Source organism: Erigeron canadensis, chromosome 9 (genome assembly GCF_010389155.1).
Source record: "Erigeron canadensis isolate Cc75 chromosome 9, C_canadensis_v1, whole genome shotgun sequence".
Lineage (NCBI taxonomy): Eukaryota > Viridiplantae > Streptophyta > Magnoliopsida > Asterales > Asteraceae > Erigeron > Erigeron canadensis.
This window is the reverse complement of record NC_057769.1, coordinates 22,934,433-22,953,776: the sequence shown is the minus strand read 5'-3', so window position 1 is coordinate 22,953,776 and position 19,344 is coordinate 22,934,433. Positions and strand designations below refer to the sequence as shown.

Below are 19,344 nucleotides of genomic sequence, written 5' to 3'. Positions count from 1 at the left end.
CACGGTTTTAAGTGTTATATTTTGCAAGTTATAGTACAATAATCATAGGTTATTCACTGTCATTATTAGCCTAGACATATTAATGAAATTATTTGTCGTAGTCATTCCACAAGACATATGTTATATATAATAATTTCTTTATTATAGAATATTTTGAAATAGATATACTCATAATGTGATATCATTAGGAAAAATAATTAAAAATTAAAATATAAACATATTTGTGATCCTGTACTTGACATTCAAGTACATGTATTTAATCATGATACGCGTTCATAACACGCATATGTTTATTTTCAATCACTTATTCTATGATAAATGATAACAATTAGGATTATTTTATGTTCTTTGATAACAATTAGGATTCTTCTAATATTTGTTAACAAGTCATTAGGTTTTCAAATTATTTTTTGTAGAAAATATTTCATATGTTAAATTTTTTTTATTTAATTAAATGATTGTAAATTTAAAAAATTTCTCTCAAGTTAATGGCTAAAAATAAATATAAATGAAGTATTCAAGGCTAAAAAGTGTAAACTATTGATGGAAAACAAAAAAGTGTAAATTAATAAGACTTTTTCTACAAATTAATATAAATATTAATATAATAATATATTTAGATAATGATTATTATGATTTTTAATTTGTAGTTTATCTAAATGATGACATCATCAAAAGTCAATTTGATAAAATCGAACAATGTGATTAATTAATTAATCATTAATTCAACTGTCTTATAATATATATTAAGATTAAGATAAGATTAAGATCCTATCAACCATGGTGTCCATTCTCATTATTTATTTAATCAAATTCAGCCTTAAAAAAATGGAAGTTGCGGGACTAAAGAATTACAATAAGGTATATTGTGATTATCCGGTTATCCCTTTCTACTCTGTGTAAAATAGTTCAATTGCAATATAAAATTAAAAAGATAATACTATTTTTAATTTCGAGAGTATCCACTTGAATCTCAAATTTTACATTTATATAAGGTCAATTAACATGATTGTTTCAAAAATTATACGAGCAATTTTAAGTAAAAATAAAATACCGTTTTGAAAAAATAAATCGTGTAATAGACTAAAAGCAAGTTTTAAATACAAACGCACACTCCCCATATCAAACCTTGTTACTTTCCAAATAGAAAAGAAAAAAACACACACACACTATCCAAATAAAAAAAACACACACACAAACACATGCTTTCGGTGCCCGTCTCTTCAGTCAACCTCCGTCAACTATGTGTTATATACATGTGTAGGTACGTATGTTTATAGATCTCTGTTTGTAATATACTAGATTTTTATCCCGCGAGAAACCGCGGATCGATTTCAAAACAACGAAATTTAACACTAAAATATATTAGCTATATATAATTTGAAAGTAATGAAATAGGATTAGATATAAACCGGACAAAGTAGGAGTTGTACATTAGATATTACAGATAGTAACAAAATATATTAAGCCGAAATTTATATAAGACATTAAGCGTATTAGTAGCAAAACATGTTAAATAAGTGCTACTGATGTCTGGAATCTATCAGCAAGAACTTCTATCAGCAAGTATCTGGAACAACAACTAATCCTTCAGCGAGCAAGTGGCAGCGACACTTCAGCGACTACTTGCAGTGAAGCTAGCCAGTCAAGCTTCAGCAGTCATTCCAGTGAACCATGCCAGTGACACTTCAGCGAGTATCCGTCAGTTGCACTTTTAATAAAATTGTTTATAGTTATTTTGGTAATATAGCACTTTTTTTTAAATATAGCAATTACAAGTCTAAAATCAATTTATCAAAAACATAGTTTGAAAAATAATTTTTTATAATTGACTATTATCTGTATATACACATTGACGGTTATTTATAAAGAAAATCATGTCTTTATCTATAAGATTCTTAATATGAATTTCTTAATTTGTAGCTTTAAAAATGAGCAGAAGCTTCATTATATTAAAATCTGGGTGCTAAAAAGGAGTACACAATATGCAAATTGAAAGCAAAATAAAAGAAATTTTTTTACTGACCATTGTGTGACCATCTTTTTACATAGCAAAGAGAAATTTGAAGCATGAAGCAACATATATATACAAAACAAATAACCCATATGTTTAGATCATAAAGCAACATATATACACAAATGTAAAGACATAATTAAGCCATGGATTTGCTTATGCGAAAATAAAAGGTAAACCATTAGCCTGCAAATCATAACAGTACCTCTTATCTTTTCTACACCATTACGCTGTAAATTTTTTTCACAATCCCGGCCTCCAAACTTATCTTCTTTTCACCGGTAACCAACCTGTACCTTAACATTTTAAACTTTATCTTCTTTGTTCTTATAGTTGATGTACTAAAATCATTAGAATTTAAAACCCAATAAGTAAGTTTTTTGTTTAAATAAAGCAACCTGTACGTTAACACTTTAAACTTTATCTTCTTTGTTCTTATAGTTGGACTTTGACTTACTTTATTGGTTGTTTACTCTGCGAATGACATCCCTTACAACCCTGTGTCAAGTTCTTCATCACCACAAATTACTAATCGCAAGTGCCTCGGAGTGATGCTCTTCACTTTCAAATCTTCGCTAGCATTTCCTTACAACTCAAGCACTTCAGCACAGTAAACAGCCATGTAGCTTTCACTCGTCCATATCCAGAATTTCTTGTTTTGAGATGGCAATGGATCCTCCCGCTATACACTGGATTTCCACATCACAAAAAGTTTAGTTAAATTTTTTTAATAAATATACAAAAATCTACTTAACCACAAACAAAGTAAGAAAGTTATTTTACTATCATTGAGCCATCGGTATATAAATGATAAATATATATTACTATTTTTGAGTCATCCAAATGCATATAAAAGTAAAGAGACACAAACGTTTTACCTTACACGATCTTATTCCTGACTTCTTTAAGTTTCATAAAAATCTCTCCAGGAGTCCTATCCAATTCCCCTGCAATGTATTCACCTGATAATGTAAGCAAGGACTTGATAATTACAATGTTTGTCTACTAAACATAAGTAAAAATCAATGTTTGTCCACTCGAACAATGTCTGTAGCTGCATTATGCTCGTATATTCACCATACGATTACATATGCTAATATACATGAATTCATGGATTGTTGCTCACTTAATTTCCTCAGTAACTATACCTCGATCCGTATACATCTACTGATTGCATCTCAATCAGTCCTGGCATGAACTACAACCTGAGCGAACTACAACCTGAGCTCCTGGTGTTTCAATTGAACAACCACAACAACAACAACAAACCCACGATAGATACTACATCCCGAACCAAGTTGGCCCAGTTATACTTAGTTTATAGTAGTAACCGTAACATTCTTGTTTTTAGCAATGACTAACCTAGTTATCCATAGAAGATGATTTGAATATTTGGTGGATTATATGTAAACAATATTGGTGCTGAAGAGTAATATACCTTCCAACAACAACAACCAAATCACCTCTCATGGCTTCTATTCATTTTATTGTAGTTGTTACTCCATGTAACAAAGACAGGGCTTTAAATAAGATGACAAGTGAGCTTACAATGAATGCCAACGACAGTCTCTTAGAGTTTTTCTTAATAACAACTCTTGTTCGTGTAATGGCTTCTTTTCCTGATATCAACTAAAAAAGAACAGCACCAAATGCATAGACGTCAGTCTTTATTGTACCTAAACCATCCGGAGAAATATGTGGTAATAAGAGAAATCGCATAAAGTCAATCATAAAGAAAACAAAATATTAGCAGCAACGAAAATTGTAACTTTTACACAGCAGGATCTAACCTATCAGCCACAAAAACCATTTGAGTCCTTAAATATCTTTCACATTAAGCCCTCTTAAAGATTAACACAAAACCGTCAAATTCATGTATTCATTATGACTAAAAAAACACTTTAAATAAGAAAAGAAGACATAATTGTGATAAACTTCCTGCAAGTACTAAACACATAAATAGATAAACAACACTTTTAAAAACTCGAAATGTGACAAATGGTTGATTCAATCATCTATCCTCATCCTTTAAACGAAAAAAACTAAAATTTTCTTCCAAATACCCACTTCTTGTGTTCATACCAGAAACCATATAATAAATTGAGAAAAACATAGATATAAAAAACTCTATAAACACTAACCTTATAAACACTAACTTTTAGCGATCTTTATTTTCGTTTCTAGCCAATGTTTTCAAGCTAATGAGATGTGAAGCTGCTTCTGGTCTCTGTATTACTCTTGCACAGGGGCTGCAATTGTCATATAAGACATTAGAATGTTGGTGATATATTAAAAATTTATGAGACAAACAATCAAAACTTGTATAACTTGATTTGGAGGATTTCATGGATGTGTTTCGTTTGGTTGTTTATAACTTTGTTAAAGGAAACAGAACACTCAAAACAACACAATATGATTATATGTCTTTTTGAGACATCACATCGAACACTTGGAAGGCAGCACCATCCATCTTCTTTCAAGTCCTTCATGTTTATCATCTTCTTTCAAGCATTTTATCAAACATCTTTTTTGCATTTCTCAAACCCAAACTTGGACAAAGATGATATTGTACACTTGAATTAAATAATGTCATACAAACTAAAAAAACAACAAAAATCACCTTAAAATTGCCAAGATATAAATAAATCAGTTAAAAAAAAACTTACCAATACATTTAGCTATCACTTTTTTCTTCTTTGTTACAAAAACTATAAAAACACTTAAAGGTGCTGCATTCTTGAAGCTTGATTTTACCTCTAAAATCTGTAAAAATAAAAAAAATCTATGAAATCAATAGATATGTAAAGATATATAAATATCGATATAGATATAGAGATAATGACAATGAATTAACTCCAAACACTTGCATTCCGGTTATATCTATTGTCATCAAACCCTGAAATTTATATCTATTGTTCTAATCAATTAACCACACATAATGTTATAAACCCAAAGATGAGAGATATTATATTAATGCGTGGTTGTTTTTGAGAGAGTTAAAAGGAAAAGATGTGAAAAACAAAATCTGACACCTACCTTTTTATTTTATTACTTCTTTCTCTATTCTCCCTCTAATCTATTTCTTTTTCATTTTCAAAATTCAAATTTCCTACTCTCCGTCACTCTGCCACCTTCACACCTAACCAGCCTACTCCCGCCAAACCCATATTTGAAAACCTGCCTTTTCTCTCTCCCAAAAAACACCCCCACACACACTAAAAACACCATAAAATACCTACAACTTGACATCATAGATCCTATGTGGCAGAGCTCTTTCGTTGACACCTCAAACTTGTGATGTTACATGAGTTTCCTCCTTTAGTATGAAAGGGGGGATTTTTGTATGTATATATAGATCCTTGGAAGTTTGATTAAGATCCGTGTGTCGTGTGTGTGTCATATCCATAATAAAGATCCGTGTGTTTGACATCTTTGACCTCCTATTCACGTTTTCTTTTTTTTTCATTCATATATTTCAACATTTCCCTGTAGTTAATTATCGGCATTTATATTGTAGGACAATCTTTAATGTGCCTATAAATGAATAATTGACATGTGGCAAAATCAATAGTAAAGAATAAACTGAAAATATACAAACCATAGACTAGGCATATATTTTTAGGCACATTTTAGAGGTCATTACTCTATATTATAGGGCGACATCAGTTTTCTAGTTTAATGGATATAATGTACATTAAAGTGAACGAGAGTAAGTACCAGTGCATTGCGGCGGTGAGATGGTGGGGTGATAGGTCATAAAGTGTGATAGGAGTGTGATAGCCAAATGCCTTAACCGTACGGGCTCCGCTATCGAATTTAAAAATTCATCAAAAGTATATCGAATGACATCTCTAATGAAAGAAATATGAAATTTTAAGTACACTCATATAATTTTTATAATTTATCGATGTACGGTTTTTGAAATAAAAGATTTTGAATGAAATGGAGGAATAAATGATTTATGGGGGAGAGAGGAAAAAAAATGATTTATTGAGATTTGAGGAGAGAGAAAGAGTAATATATTTTTTTAGGTAAATATTGAATAGATAGTCGGGCATTTTGGAAAAGTAAATGTTAAAACTTAAAATTTAGACACGGGAAATTTGCTTTATAATATACTATAGATTTTGATATCTTTATTAGTTTCTTCTCAAGGGCGTAGCTACCATAGGGCAGGGAGGGGTGTCCAACCCTCTAAATTTTTTTTTACGATGTAGGGGTATATATGTTTCGTGTAGAAATTTCTTGATCCATTTTAATTGTGAAATTTTTTTTATATACCAAGCAATATAATTGATCCATTACATTTTACATAAGCCCATTCAAAATTATTTAGCCCAAACTAAAACCCATAACCTAATTACTTACTTAGCCCATAACTTCATTGAATCGAACTAACTACCAACCGTTTGTCTCTTTTTTAATGTTTACTTTTGTCTTGGACAAGTGTTTAGTTTTTTAGTGATTGGAACATTTTTTTTATAATAATAGTATTTAATTTTTGACCCGGCCCGACCCGAATCAAATCATCGACCTGAACATATTACCCGAAAAATAGCGTTAGGAAAAAAAAAATTAGATCCTGACCCCCCACTCAAAAATTTCTAGCTTCGCCACTGTTTCTTCTGCTTACTTTTCATTAACAATGTTAGACTACCAAAGAATTTGATCATAACCGTGATCCTAAAGACCATCGAAACAAAAAATATTGTCAAGTCATTCGTGTACTAAAGTTAAATTGTTATTATACCAAATTCGTTTCACTATCTTTACTACATTATAAAGCATTTGTTCCCTCATTTTTTCAACTTTAAATAGTTGAAAACCCCAAAATACCCCTGTTTCTTACTCATAATAACATTATAAGAAATCCCAACCACTCATTTTTTTCTCTTGCCTCAAATCTCAACCACTCATTTTTCTCTATCTTCCATAAATCGTTTTGTTCTTCTAATTCATTCAAAATCTTTTATCTCAAAACCGTACATCGATAAATTATAAAAATTATATGGGTGTTCTTAAAATTTCATGCTCTTTTATTAGAGAGGTCTTCGATATACTTTCGACGAATTTTTAAATCCGATGGCGGAGCCCGTACGGCTAAGGAATTTGGCTATCACACTCTGTGACTTATCACCTCCTATGACCTATCATCCCTACCATCTCACCGCCGCAACGTGCGAGTACCAAGTGGCCACCAACCGCTACTTCCCAGGAGGATCTTGGGTTCGAGTCTTGCCAAAGTCATATTTGAGTTAATCAATGGATTATTAAGTGGTTGAGACTTGAGATTTACCTGGACACTAGCCTGTCTGGGGGATTAGTGGATACCAAATGATACATAGAGTCAGGGGTTTCCCATCCAATTAGTGGGTAATGGATGTATATTTTATTGGAATGTAGAGGAAAATAAAATAAATGAACAAATGAAATAAATTTATGGGTACAAAGGTCAAAATTCGTAACACTTCCGTGTATATGAAGTAAGTAAATCCGTAAATATACGTCTGGTAGTGATATAATATAAATTGTAGATAGAATTCATATTTACTCCCTTCGTCCCAATTTAAATGTCCAAATTTGGCTTGTTTATTTTTTTTTCTCTATTTTTGGCTGTAATATTTGTTTTTATAACATAATACTTAATGAAAGTTATATCAATGAAAAGTACACCTAAAACTCAAACTATTCATATATTTTACATTAATTATGGTATAACACACACGAAAAAATTTATGGTCAGAGTTACGAGATAAAGACTTCAAAAGTCAAAATATTTTAATTGGGATGGAGAAGTATATAAGGACGAGAGTAAGTACATGCGCGTTACAGCGGTGAGATAACGGGGGTGATAGGTCATAGAGTGTGATAGTAAAATGCCTTAACCGTACGGGTTCTGTCTTTGAATTTAAAAATTTGTAAAAAGTATATCGAATGACATCTCTAATGAAAGAGCATGGAATTTTAAAAACACCCATATAATTTTGATAATTTATCGATGTACGATTTTTGAGATAAAAGATTTTTGAATGAATTGGAGTAATAAATGATTTATGGAGGAGAGAGAAAAAAAATGATTGGTTGAGATTTTAGGAGAAAGAAAGAGTAATATAGTTATTTTAGGTAAATATAGAATTGATAGATGGACATTTTGGGAATGTAAATGTTGAACTTAAAGTTTAGAAAATGACTTTTTGCTTTATAAAGCTATCAGGAGTGGGGTGGAATCCCCTCCTTCTCGCCCCAAAACTTGCCCAGCACACCAATCCCGTCCTCCGATTGCTCCCCTCCCCCCTTCTGGCGGAATTTATATCTCACCCAATATGCCTTTGACCAAACTATTGATTTCCGTGATATTCCACCCCAACGGTTACTTTCCAATTTTTTTCCCTTTTCATCCTATATATACTACCCATCTATATTAAACCAACACAAAACTAAAACAAAACCAACATCCCTTCCAAAAATTATACAAAAAAAAACTACATTATTTAACAAATATGGAAGATATCGATGACTTTTCATCTTTTAGTTCTTCGTCAAGTGGTGGTTCAATCGATCTAGACGAGGCTATTGAGCAAACAACCGTTTTGACGATAAACACGATGTTAGAAGCCGCAATAGAAGAAGAAGAAGAAGAGGAGGGGGCGCACCAATACCACGTGTTCCCGGTTGTAGGCGTAGGGCGGTCCTAGATTGGAGACGGCATGAGGCAAACGAACGGTTGATCCACCGAGAGAGTTTAGGAAGCGCTACCGTATGAGTAAACGTTTATTTTTGCAAATAACAAGATATTTGGAAGAGAATTATATGTACTTCCAACAAAGATACGATGCTTGTGGGAAGTTAGGTTTCACCGGGATACAAAAGTGTATTGCGGCGCTTCGTCAACTAGCCTACGGCAGTACTGTCGACTCGTTTGACGAAAATTTCGAGATGTCTGAAAGGGTTTTACGAGAGTCACTGGCCAACTTTTGTGAAGGTATCAATCTAATATTTTAGTTACGTAGTTTTACATTTTTATATAACTTAGTTATTATAACATCGTTACGTAGCTTTACATTTTATTATATCTTAGTTATTACTGTATAATTTAGTTACGTAGTTTTACATTTTATTATAACTTAGTTACGTAGTTTTACATTTTATTATAACTTAGTTATTATAACTTAGTTACGTAGCTTTACATTTTATTATAACTTAGTTATTATAATTTAGTTACGTAGTTTTACAATTTTTTTAGGTGTTAGGAGTATATATGGGTCGACCTTTCTACGTAGACCTACTTCTAGCGATGTACAACGGCTTTATGATGCGCATGAGCAGCTACATGGTTTCCCGGGCATGATAGGTAGTATTGATTGCATGCATTGGGCGTGGGAGATGTGTCCTACCGCATGGCGTGGTACGCATACACGAGGGGATATTGGGCAGCCGTCCATGATACTTCAGGTTGTCGCATCGACTGATTTGTGGATTTGGAACGCTTATTTTGGGCAGCAAGTTTCAAACAAGGACATCAACGTATTTGAGTCGTCGCACATACTTGAATGACTTATTTCCGGGTTGGCACCTACAGGTTAGAATTATAAAATTTGACATTATAATTAGTATAAACTTCAACATTATATGATTATAACGTATTAAAGTTATAAGTTGCAGCTCATTTTTATACAAACGACAATTATTACAAAGCTGAATATTATTTGAGTGATGGCATCTATCCAGAGTATGCTACATTCGTGAAGTCATTTACCGACCCACATGATGACAAAAGAAAATACTTCAAGAAAAAACTGGAGTCAGCGAGAAAGGATATTGAGCGAGCTTTTGGCGTGTTGAAGAAGCGTTGGAATGTTTTTAGTTTTCCATCACGGTTTTGGACCAAAGAAAGGATGCATGACGTGTTATATACATGTACTAGCTTTAAACCCGTGTAGAAACACGGTCAATTGATAAACATTGATATAAAATTTTGTTGACGCTACATATTTATCTAACGACGGACAAAAAAAATTCATTAATTACATGTATTGATTATAACTTAAGAAATGATAAGATACCTTATAACTTAAAATGTAAAAAGAATAATCAGATTGTAAAAGTTTAACAACTATAACCTCTTTATCTACATCGATCAACACATTTATAGTGCTAGAGTACGTAAAAGACTTGTGAAACAGTGATGAGAAGTAAAGATATGGTTATCGCTAAATACATCAAAATCAAACACTTAACTAAAGATAAATATATTAATATTAAAGTTTATAGTCATAACCTAGACACACTTTAAGTCACCTTCAAATACACACAAAAATCATCATTAAAGTCATTTTTAGTATGTGGATCGCTCATTTGCTTAAACGTCAGCTTTGCCTACATACTGATTTATATCCTCGATCAAATGATAATAAGCCCAAGGTAGTTTCTTGACAGCACACTTTTCAGAGGTCAGTCATTAATCTCCTTTAGGAGAGATAAGAGATAAGCGATAGGAGATAGCAAATTTTAGTCACTTGAGCTAATTTGACTTTTTTATAATGGCAGTAGTAACATGAAGAATACGTTTTGAATTTTTGTTATTAGTTAATGTATATTCAATATAATTTATATTGTTGACGCAGGGTTGTGTAATCATGTAGCCTTTTTCAACATATAGTTTTAAATTGTTTTTGACATTACATATTTCATCTAAGTACGTATGACAACTTCATCAGTTACATATTTGTACTGGTTACAATCATATTATATGTTATTTTATTCTTTCTGTCAATTATACATTAAGGTGTTGTACAGTACAATAATGTAAAACATGTTTGGTGAATTTCATCGATCTGTTTCATTTAAACCTCATTATAAAAGTAGATTTAATTATCTTTTATTATATTTACATGATCTTTTCATATCTTTTCATTTGATTTGATTTATCATTTGATAAAATGATATACATAAGTAGTTAGTAATTACGTAATATTTTTGGTGTTCCCGTCTGACGGGTATAATCTAGTTAAATGATAAAGCACTATTAGCAATTTATTAGTTTGAAGTAGTTTGTGATACGAAAAGTAATAGCATTTGACACTAACAACCATTCATAACAAAAAAAAAAGAAGAAGAATCTTAACTACTTCAAAATGAAACTTTTTGACATCGGTTTCCTGGAGTTCAAAATTTACAAAACATAGTAATCAAAAGCACTGCCACAAAGAAGAAAAGCTAGCAGTTTTATTTTTAAAATAAATTGCATAGAAAAGAAATTGACAGAAGACAACGACCACCCCAATATAGAGCACATCACTGAAAATGGTTAGAAACCATCTTGTGCCTTTTTTTCATATTGTTGCAAGTACCTTTAAAAAGGTATTGATATGCATTTAGCATCAAATTCCATGTAGCTTACCCTAGACCTTTTGCCCAGCTACAAACTAAGCAATGGCTTGCAAGATATGGTTGCGAGGCCGCACCATCCAAGGACACCTCGTGTATAAGGCTGAATACACACACAACATTGCATCAAAAAGTTAAATAAAAAACAGTTTTAGATATTGTGTGGTTCCACACATGAAGTCTATCTGACTATTCCACATGATAAATCTAGCTGATAAAATTTATAGAATCTCAAAGAAACTTCATAAAACGCACATAAGAAGCTATGTAATAATGTGTACAACAATATCTCATAGTTCCTAAAAGACTTGTAGCCTTAAGAAATCATTTTCTTTACTGTCTTAAAACTTCCGCCATCAATTGTTGACCTAAGGTACACTTTTTATCAACTTTATAAAACCTCATGTCCTCATATATATCTAATATGCAATCTACAAACATTATCTTATCCACATCTCAAAATTTCATATATATTTAAGTGCTAACTATACAAAACCACCCAAACAGATAGATAAACTACGATTAGCTAGAGCCTTCAAGTTCACCAAACGCAAAAAATCATCGGTTGAGAAAGTTATACACCATATTATTTTTCTTGGTCTATCTTTTATAGTTCTAAATAAAATGTTTTATGCCCATGAATTGTTCTTACACATGAAATCATGGACTGTGTTCAAGGTAGATAGTGCGAGTGATTTAAAATAAGCTATAACTACTTTACTCATTCTCTTAACTTTCCTACATCACAAACCGCACCCAATCCTTCCTTTATTATTCTTTCAAATCTCAAAATGTAAAGCACGCTATTTGGATCACTTTATATCTTTCGAATTGCCTTAACCTTTCATATTGAGATAATGATGTCATTTTTCAAGTTCCATAGCTAGCATAGTCGTCTCTTTTAAATCAACTTCAAGTTTTATACATGGATCTAAACCTTATCAACTTTGAACCCTTATATCTTTTTCTGTCATCCACCCACAATAGTTTTTATTTTGACTTGTCATAACTGTAAATTAGCAATAAAAAAAAAAGTCTCAAAAAGAGCAAAGAAAAGAGACGTGGGAAACGGGAAAAAACAATCCAATAAACTGCACTAAACTCTATCAATAAAAACCTTGAAAAGCACTACATAGCAACCCCAAACAGCCCCAAAAAACTGGACTAACCTGCAGCAAAGCTGGCCTTAAAATTGCACTAATAACAAGATTTAACTACATCAAAACAACACTAAACAACAACCTAAAACAGGCGTAAAAACTGGAGCATAAATAGCCTTAATACTGCACTAAAAGCAACACTTAACTACACTTAAAACAGGCCTAAAACAAAGCAAAATTATCATACAAACAACACATAAAAGCTGTACTAAACAACAACTCGGCAAACAATAATAAAACTACATAAACAACAATAAAACAAAAACAAAACATACAAAAACATTAACAATACACCATCACAATTGTCTTTACAATAACTTTTTAGGCATACACTTATGAAAACCGAAAAAGGAGTGGCAAAATACTCATAATATTCTCTTCATGTTCCATTAAAATAGCTGATTATCAAGATAATTACTCACACCGTCACACGGGGTAAATTATATGATTAGGTGAAGGAGCGAGAATAACCTCTATAGTGAAGTGTTTTGATCACTTTGTTTTGGAATGAGAAACCGTCCACATAACTTCTCCAATCCCCCCCTGCAAATCATCATCGCCTCAACCCCCTGCAAATCATCATCAAAACCTTCTCAAGTTTCACTTCATCAAATGAAAACATAATAATCAAATCTTCAAGTTTTCGACTCCGCTTAAGTCGAGTCGACATTACAATACTCATTTAGAACCTGTTATCAAAGCTTACTCATGATATGTATATTTTTGTACTTTGAAATTTGATGATTTGGTTCTTATAAGAACAATGAAAAATGAAATAGTACCTAATTAAGCAAATGAATCATTGGGCTTTCTTGTGTTGCAAAAACATTTTCTCATTTATTAAGTTGATGATCTTAGTAACAAAAAGTCCATTTTTATCTTAAATCATTAACTTATGTACTTGCACTGATTGCAAAATGCAAATAATATTGATTAAACTAAATAAGCTTAAAGATAAATATTGCCAACTTTTCTCTAGAAAATGATTAGATTACAAAATGCAACAAGATTAGGATAAATACACTTAGCCTTCAAGTTTGACCTTGTTAATTACATTATTCTTGAAAACCTGCATAAATGATACACGAATAAAGGAACCCCTTAATGTTAGACGAACTAAACAAAGAAGTTGTCTAAGTGTTAGACACTTGCAAAATTATGATCATAACTTTGAACATATAGAAAATAGGTGTTGGAATAATTCGATTTGGTAATTAATAGGTAAGTAGGTGTTGTAAGAAACTGATTTTTTAGTTGTGAATATATTATATTATTATATATAAATGCACATAAAAAACCTTTTTAATAACTTTCATTATAAACTTGTTTGCTTGGATTTATCTCATCACTTTTGCTTGGAAACATGCATACTTAGAGTATTGATAAGCAAATAATGTTAAGAAAATGTCAAATTGGTTGGCTATATAAGGTTGATACCTTTTATGTGTGCAATCTAGTACTCCAACTTCACATGTATCTACTTCTACTCATACCACATCCTTTAATACAACTCTGCAAATGATTCATAAATAAAAAACTTATATATAAAAAGACTACAAAAGTCACACTAAATATATACCAATCACTTGAGTCAAGAGTATTATTTACCTTTCTCTTCCGAAATTTGCATACGTGACTATTATGAGCATTCTATCCAAAGTTCGGGTTTGTTGCATTATAAGGGGTTGCTGAAACTGCATTTGCTGCATTGCACCAACCTGTTGCATCATCATCATTAGTAAAGAAGATGAATCGAGAACATAATTACTAGGCTTCTGCGGTAGTGACTTTGCCATTTCAACATTCAACGACTGACTTAAAACATCCCTGTTAAACATAAACCAGTTATATAATTATTCTAAACACAAGTTGTTAACATCGTATATAATACTTTATACCACTTAAATGTAAACCCGTCTATAACATAATCTAACTCAACTGTAAGCTGATTCTACCCTGACCTCTTGGAAGTAACACATTCATAGAACTCAACTATCTTTTAGGTGAGAAAAGTGAGAACAAAACCTTTTTGGGGAAACAAATTAAATGGTTATCACTAAATGCACCAGAATCAAACAGAACCAGATTACCTCAAAGTTCAATATTAAAGTTGCAAATTTTCAAAAAAACTTTTAATCCATGTGTTTTTTACCTAAAAAAAAAAGTATAAATAGAATTTATATCTTCTTTAATCCACGTCCTTTTGTAAGCAACAGAACCAGGAAAAAAATAATCAAAATATATAACAAAAAAATTGAAAAAGAAATCAATAACTAAAGAAAAAGAAGGCAAGAAGCTATTCAAATTTGCACCGATTTTTAGATCAAGAATAAAAGAAAAGGTGAATGAGAAAATTTATAAGAGAGAGAGAGAAATAAGCTTCTCATGAAAGGAAGTTATTCAAATGGAAAGTATGCCCTTATATTTTATCCATCTAAAATCTTTTCTTAGGAAGAAACACAAATCAGTTTCTTGTTTGACTTTGTGATTTGATAGTACATTGATTAGTTGGCTTTTTACAAGATTCAAATGGAAATTTTGAATTTGTGCATGGGAAACATATAAAGTAAACCTGCAACATGTTCCTGATCAACCTACAATACCTCCTTTGTATAGTACATAATATCAAACCAACACAAAATCCAACCTAACTAAATAGTTAAAACAAAGTAACCTCCTAACTAAGTCCTAACCAAAATCTTATGTCATCAAATCAACACTTTATACTAACGTGGCCACTCTAATTACTCGACAACACTATTTTCTTAGGTCATCATAGAATCTCGTTTAATAGTATTGTAAGATTATTTTACATAACATGATTTTGCAGGATGAAGACAAAGCTTTCTGTCAAGACTTCTACGAGCACGACCCCGACTTTGGACGAGGAATATTGGATGCAAGAAACTCTAATGGAGAAGTGGATAGAGAACTCAAATGTGGTTAGAAGCAGAAAAACACATAACATGTTATTGGCTGATTTGGTGGATCATGTATGGGAGAACCGCACGAGGGCAGACGAGGAAGAATACGTGTCGCCTACCGTTGAGTCCTACTTTAGCGATGACGACTAGTTTTTATTCTAATATGTTGTATGGTGTGTATTTGAACTTTATTAATCATGTGTTTGAACTTTATGAATCGCGTGTTTGAACTTTATGAATCATTAATTTGAACTTTAATAAGTAGTTTTTAGTTTATTATGTTTGTATTTTTTATTTATAGTAAGATGTTTTTAAAAAAAAAAATTAATTTAAGGTGAAAAAAAAAATGATTGGAATGTGACAAGTGTTACAATTCGCCCAACATCAAACTTGCCTCACCCCTCCTCTTCCCATCAAAACTCTCTTGCTTACATGGCGCCACATGGCTTTTATCCCCCATCTCCAGCTAGCCCCACTCCTTTTAGCCTAAGTATAGATAAGTATAGATAAATGTTAAACTTAAAATTCAGACAAACAGTTTTGCCTTTATAATATAGTATAGATATGTAATTAATTTTAATTTGATGTAAAAGTTAACCTATTACAAAAGAAAAATCTTGAATAGAATTAGTATGAAATGCAAATGTTTGATTAGTTATGTTCATTTTACGTTGGAAATTGACCGGTAGTTTGATAAGAAGATAGAGTTAACTTTTATTAAAAAAAAAAACGACACCAACCACACACAATAGCAGGACCCTTAGCTAAAACTTATTTTTAGAAAAAAGCAGAATAGCTGCTAAAAAATACGAGTAAAAATATTATATTGGTTGACTTGGGTGAGTCGAGATCTAATTCCGATTCTGCAACGATTCCAGATCCCAGTACATAGTCTCTCCGGCAACCATGGGAGGTGCTGCGAACTCCTCAACCTCGGTATTTCCTTTTTATATGTTGCTATTTTCAAAAATTATTATTATGCATATTATACTTATATATGTTATTACGAGAGATTGAAAATATGAATCTGAATTAGGAGATATAGAGATCGAGCTCCCTGACTCTAGGAGAAAAACTTTGTGCGGCGTTAATTCCGTTAGCAGTGCTAGTTGAGATCGTAATCTACAGCTTATCGTCTTGTTTTAATGCTCAAGGGAGACGTGCAACTAAGCCTGTTCAGACATATGAGGATATTGCACGTCTGGCTCGTAATTCACCATGTATACTTATTTGCATTTTTTTTTTGTGATTATTGTTTATTAAGTTAGGAATGATGTTGTTCTGTTTTAAATGTGAGAGGATATTTTGTTTCAGTTTCGGTTAATGAAGTGGAAGCATTGCGTGAATTGTTTAATAAGTTGAGCAGTTCGATTATAGATGATGGACTCATACACAAGGTATTTTATCAATTTTTATATTATGTTGCGCCAGTAAATTCAGTTGCAGACTTGCAGTAGTCTAGAGTTTGATAAAATGTGAAAGCCCAAGTATGTTGGAGACATATGAAAATACATTGCAAGGACTTGAAATTTCCCTTGATACGCAATCGGACTGATGGGGTTTGGGGGAATATATCAGATTTATGCAAATGAAATACACTAAGAGAACCCTGATAGTTGATACCGCGTTCCTCATATTTTTCTTGTTTTTTATATGAAGGAGGAACTCCAATTAGCGTTGCTTAATTCAGCGGGTGGAGATAATCTTTTCTTGAACAGGGTAAATCCTTACGTTCTTGTGACACAGTACTGTTTTGCAACTTTCTCTGGTATCACTTTCACCATATGAATGATTGATTTTGAATGGAGACTATATCAAATATGTTGACCATGTATGTATTTTAATGGCATATCTTAGTATGTATCCTGATTAATCAATGATCACGATGTTTTCTAAATGTAGGTTTTTGATCTATTTGATGAGAAGCAAAATGGGGTTATTGAATTTGAGGAGTTTGTCCATGCATTGAGCATCTTCCATCCATGTGCTCCAACGGAACACAAAATTGATTGTAAGTTTTGTGAACCTAATTCATGGGGGATCGATCTTGCAGGTGTTTTCAAAGCACTATTTTTACTCTTGTTTTTCCATTATGCAGTTGCTTTTAGATTATATGATTTGAGACAAACTGGGTACATAGAACGGGAAGAAGTGAGTGTTTGATCATTTTCCATTTGGAAAATCTTCCTCGCACACATTATTAACAACAATTTTTTTAATCAGGTTAAAGAAATGATTGTTGCCACTTTAAAGGAAACTGGGATGCATCTTTCTGAAGAAATTCTAGAAGAAATAATTGACAATGTAATGCTTTTAAGAATTGATAACCAGTTTTTTTTGTTAAATGAGACAAACTTTGATTTTTGCTTGTACTTTTGCGTCCTCAGACATTTGCAGATGCGGATGCTGATATGGATGGAAGAATCAATAGAGAAGAGTGGAGGAACTTTGTGGTTCAGCGGCCCCAACTCCTGAAGAACATGACTCTTCCATCTCTTAGGTACCATTGTTACTTCCAGTCCTTAAATAAGCAGTAACTATTGCCTGTTGTGTTAACTGTCTTGGTTCAATGTTGATTTTACCCAATGTTCCGTTACTATTCTTACACACCCTTCTTTATCAACATCTGCCAAACAAATAATCTTGACTTGCTTGTCCCATGTTAACCTGTTATGATCTTGATACTAAATTGTATTTTACGTGTGCCAGATCAGTTAGAATTATTTGTTAGCGCACAGGTTGTATGGTTGACTAATAGGTAATAGCTTTCTATTTTAAATGTGTCCAAAATGAAGTCTTTTCTTTCTGGATAGATCTGTAATCCGAGATTACCCATTAACTGGCAAAACTGAATAAGCTTTATTAATTTTACTTTATGAAGGGATATTTAAGGTACACCCCTTTTAATCCTTTTTATCTATTTGTTAGGGATGTGACAACAGCCTTTCCAAGTTTTATATTCAACACTGGAGTAGATGACCTTGACAGCAGAAGTTTTTATCAATCTCAGTGTTGATACAACTATGGCGCCTTTGATCATTATGCCTATTAGTCACTGGTTAGTCAAAGGCGGCATTTTTTTTGTTAGAAGTATATTTCCTCTTACGATATTTGTATTCTTTTACTTGAATGGAAAGCATATTCCTTTCATCTTTTATAAAAAAAGATTTTAATTCATTTTATTGATTTAATATGTAATCATTCTTATTGTGTTTAATCAAAATAAAGTAAAAACAGGTGCTTAATTTCCGTCCTTATATTAAAGATGTGAAAAAAACAAATCAACCATTGCAAATATACAACATACTTAAGGTTGCAAATCCCAATTTTCACAAAAATATACATTAAGCAAATGTGCATATCTTTATGCTTACTGCTAATCATTTATTTAATAGATAGCGCACAGGAAAGACGCTTATTTTATGGAACCCAATCACCTCTCTAAACAAAACAACTTAAGAGGGTGCTTGGCTTAGCAATCTTTTACATATTATGCCTTCGTGTGGTGAAATTTAAAAAGCCCGTAAGCTTCTTTTATAACCGGTCTTAAGTTCATCAACATACGGGATGTGCTAAGCTCAACGTAAGCTCATATGCAGTTCTAAAAAATCTTTATCAGCCTTTTCAAATTTCAATAAGTCGGTAAAGAGTGAACTGTTAATAAAAAAGGTTATTGGATTTTCCAATAAGTCGATGAATAAACTAAATCAATAGTAACAGGCTAACAGCTCCTCTGTTAAAGCTAATGTCAAATTTGCCTTCCATGACTAAGCTCCACTTATTCACACTTTTAATTTTGTCTATAAGAGGTGATATAAATTATTCCATACATTTTTCCACTTTGACTATTTTCCACATA

At 31.9% G+C, this 19,344-nt stretch overlaps 2 protein-coding genes and 1 long non-coding RNA gene across 6 annotated transcripts; 2 read left to right on the top strand and 1 right to left on the bottom strand.

Moving 5' to 3' along the window:
- Window positions 1–1,992: 1,992 nt before the first annotated feature.
- Window positions 1,993–5,350, bottom strand: LOC122582648. 4 transcript variants are annotated; one of them, XR_006321207.1, is made up of 6 exons: window positions 5,250–5,350; window positions 4,681–4,777; window positions 4,156–4,263; window positions 3,563–3,690; window positions 2,893–2,961; window positions 1,993–2,703 (listed from the first exon to the last, which is right to left on the bottom strand). It is a non-coding gene; the product is annotated as an uncharacterized LOC122582648 (long non-coding RNA). The 4 variants fall into 4 exon arrangements; XR_006321210.1 differs by having other exon boundaries at window positions 5,254–5,350; XR_006321208.1 differs by having other exon boundaries at window positions 3,563–3,643; window positions 5,250–5,347.
- Window positions 5,351–8,514: 3,164 nt separating this feature from the next.
- On the top strand, window positions 8,515–9,568 carry LOC122583356. Its single transcript, XM_043755773.1, has 3 exons — window positions 8,515–8,702; window positions 8,806–8,996; window positions 9,258–9,568. The coding sequence occupies exons 1-3, from the start codon at window positions 8,515–8,517 to the stop codon at window positions 9,566–9,568; spliced, it is 690 nt and encodes a 229-aa protein (XP_043611708.1).
- Window positions 9,569–16,231: 6,663 nt separating this feature from the next.
- LOC122581362 (calcineurin B-like protein 10) lies at window positions 16,232–18,662 on the top strand. Its single transcript, XM_043753583.1, has 9 exons — window positions 16,232–16,421; window positions 16,531–16,705; window positions 16,800–16,882; window positions 17,145–17,204; window positions 17,388–17,496; window positions 17,584–17,636; window positions 17,709–17,789; window positions 17,873–17,985; window positions 18,414–18,662. Exons 1-9 carry the CDS (start codon window positions 16,392–16,394, stop codon window positions 18,499–18,501), a joined length of 792 nt encoding a protein of 263 aa, XP_043609518.1. The 5' UTR covers window positions 16,232–16,391; the 3' UTR covers window positions 18,502–18,662.
- Window positions 18,663–19,344: the final 682 nt, after the last annotated feature.

What these genes read in the sequence shown, in the direction of transcription:
- LOC122583356 (XM_043755773.1), top strand. Translation starts at nt 8,515, where the DNA reads ATGGAAGATATCGATGACTTTTCATCTTTTAGTTCTTCGTCAAGTGGT. An exon ending in CCGGTTGTAGGCGTAGGGCG is followed by an intron (nt 8,703 to 8,805) that starts GTCCTAGATTGG and finishes GCAAATAACAAG; the next exon opens with ATATTTGGAAGAGAATTATA. An exon ending in ACTGGCCAACTTTTGTGAAG is followed by an intron (nt 8,997 to 9,257) that starts GTATCAATCTAA and finishes CAATTTTTTTAG; the next exon opens with GTGTTAGGAGTATATATGGG.
- LOC122581362 (XM_043753583.1), top strand. Translation starts at nt 16,392, where the DNA reads ATGGGAGGTGCTGCGAACTCCTCAACCTCG. An exon ending in TCTGGCTCGTAATTCACCAT is followed by an intron (nt 16,706 to 16,799) that starts GTATACTTATTT and finishes ATTTTGTTTCAG; the next exon opens with TTTCGGTTAATGAAGTGGAA. An exon ending in AACGGAACACAAAATTGATT is followed by an intron (nt 17,497 to 17,583) that starts GTAAGTTTTGTG and finishes TCCATTATGCAG; the next exon opens with TTGCTTTTAGATTATATGAT.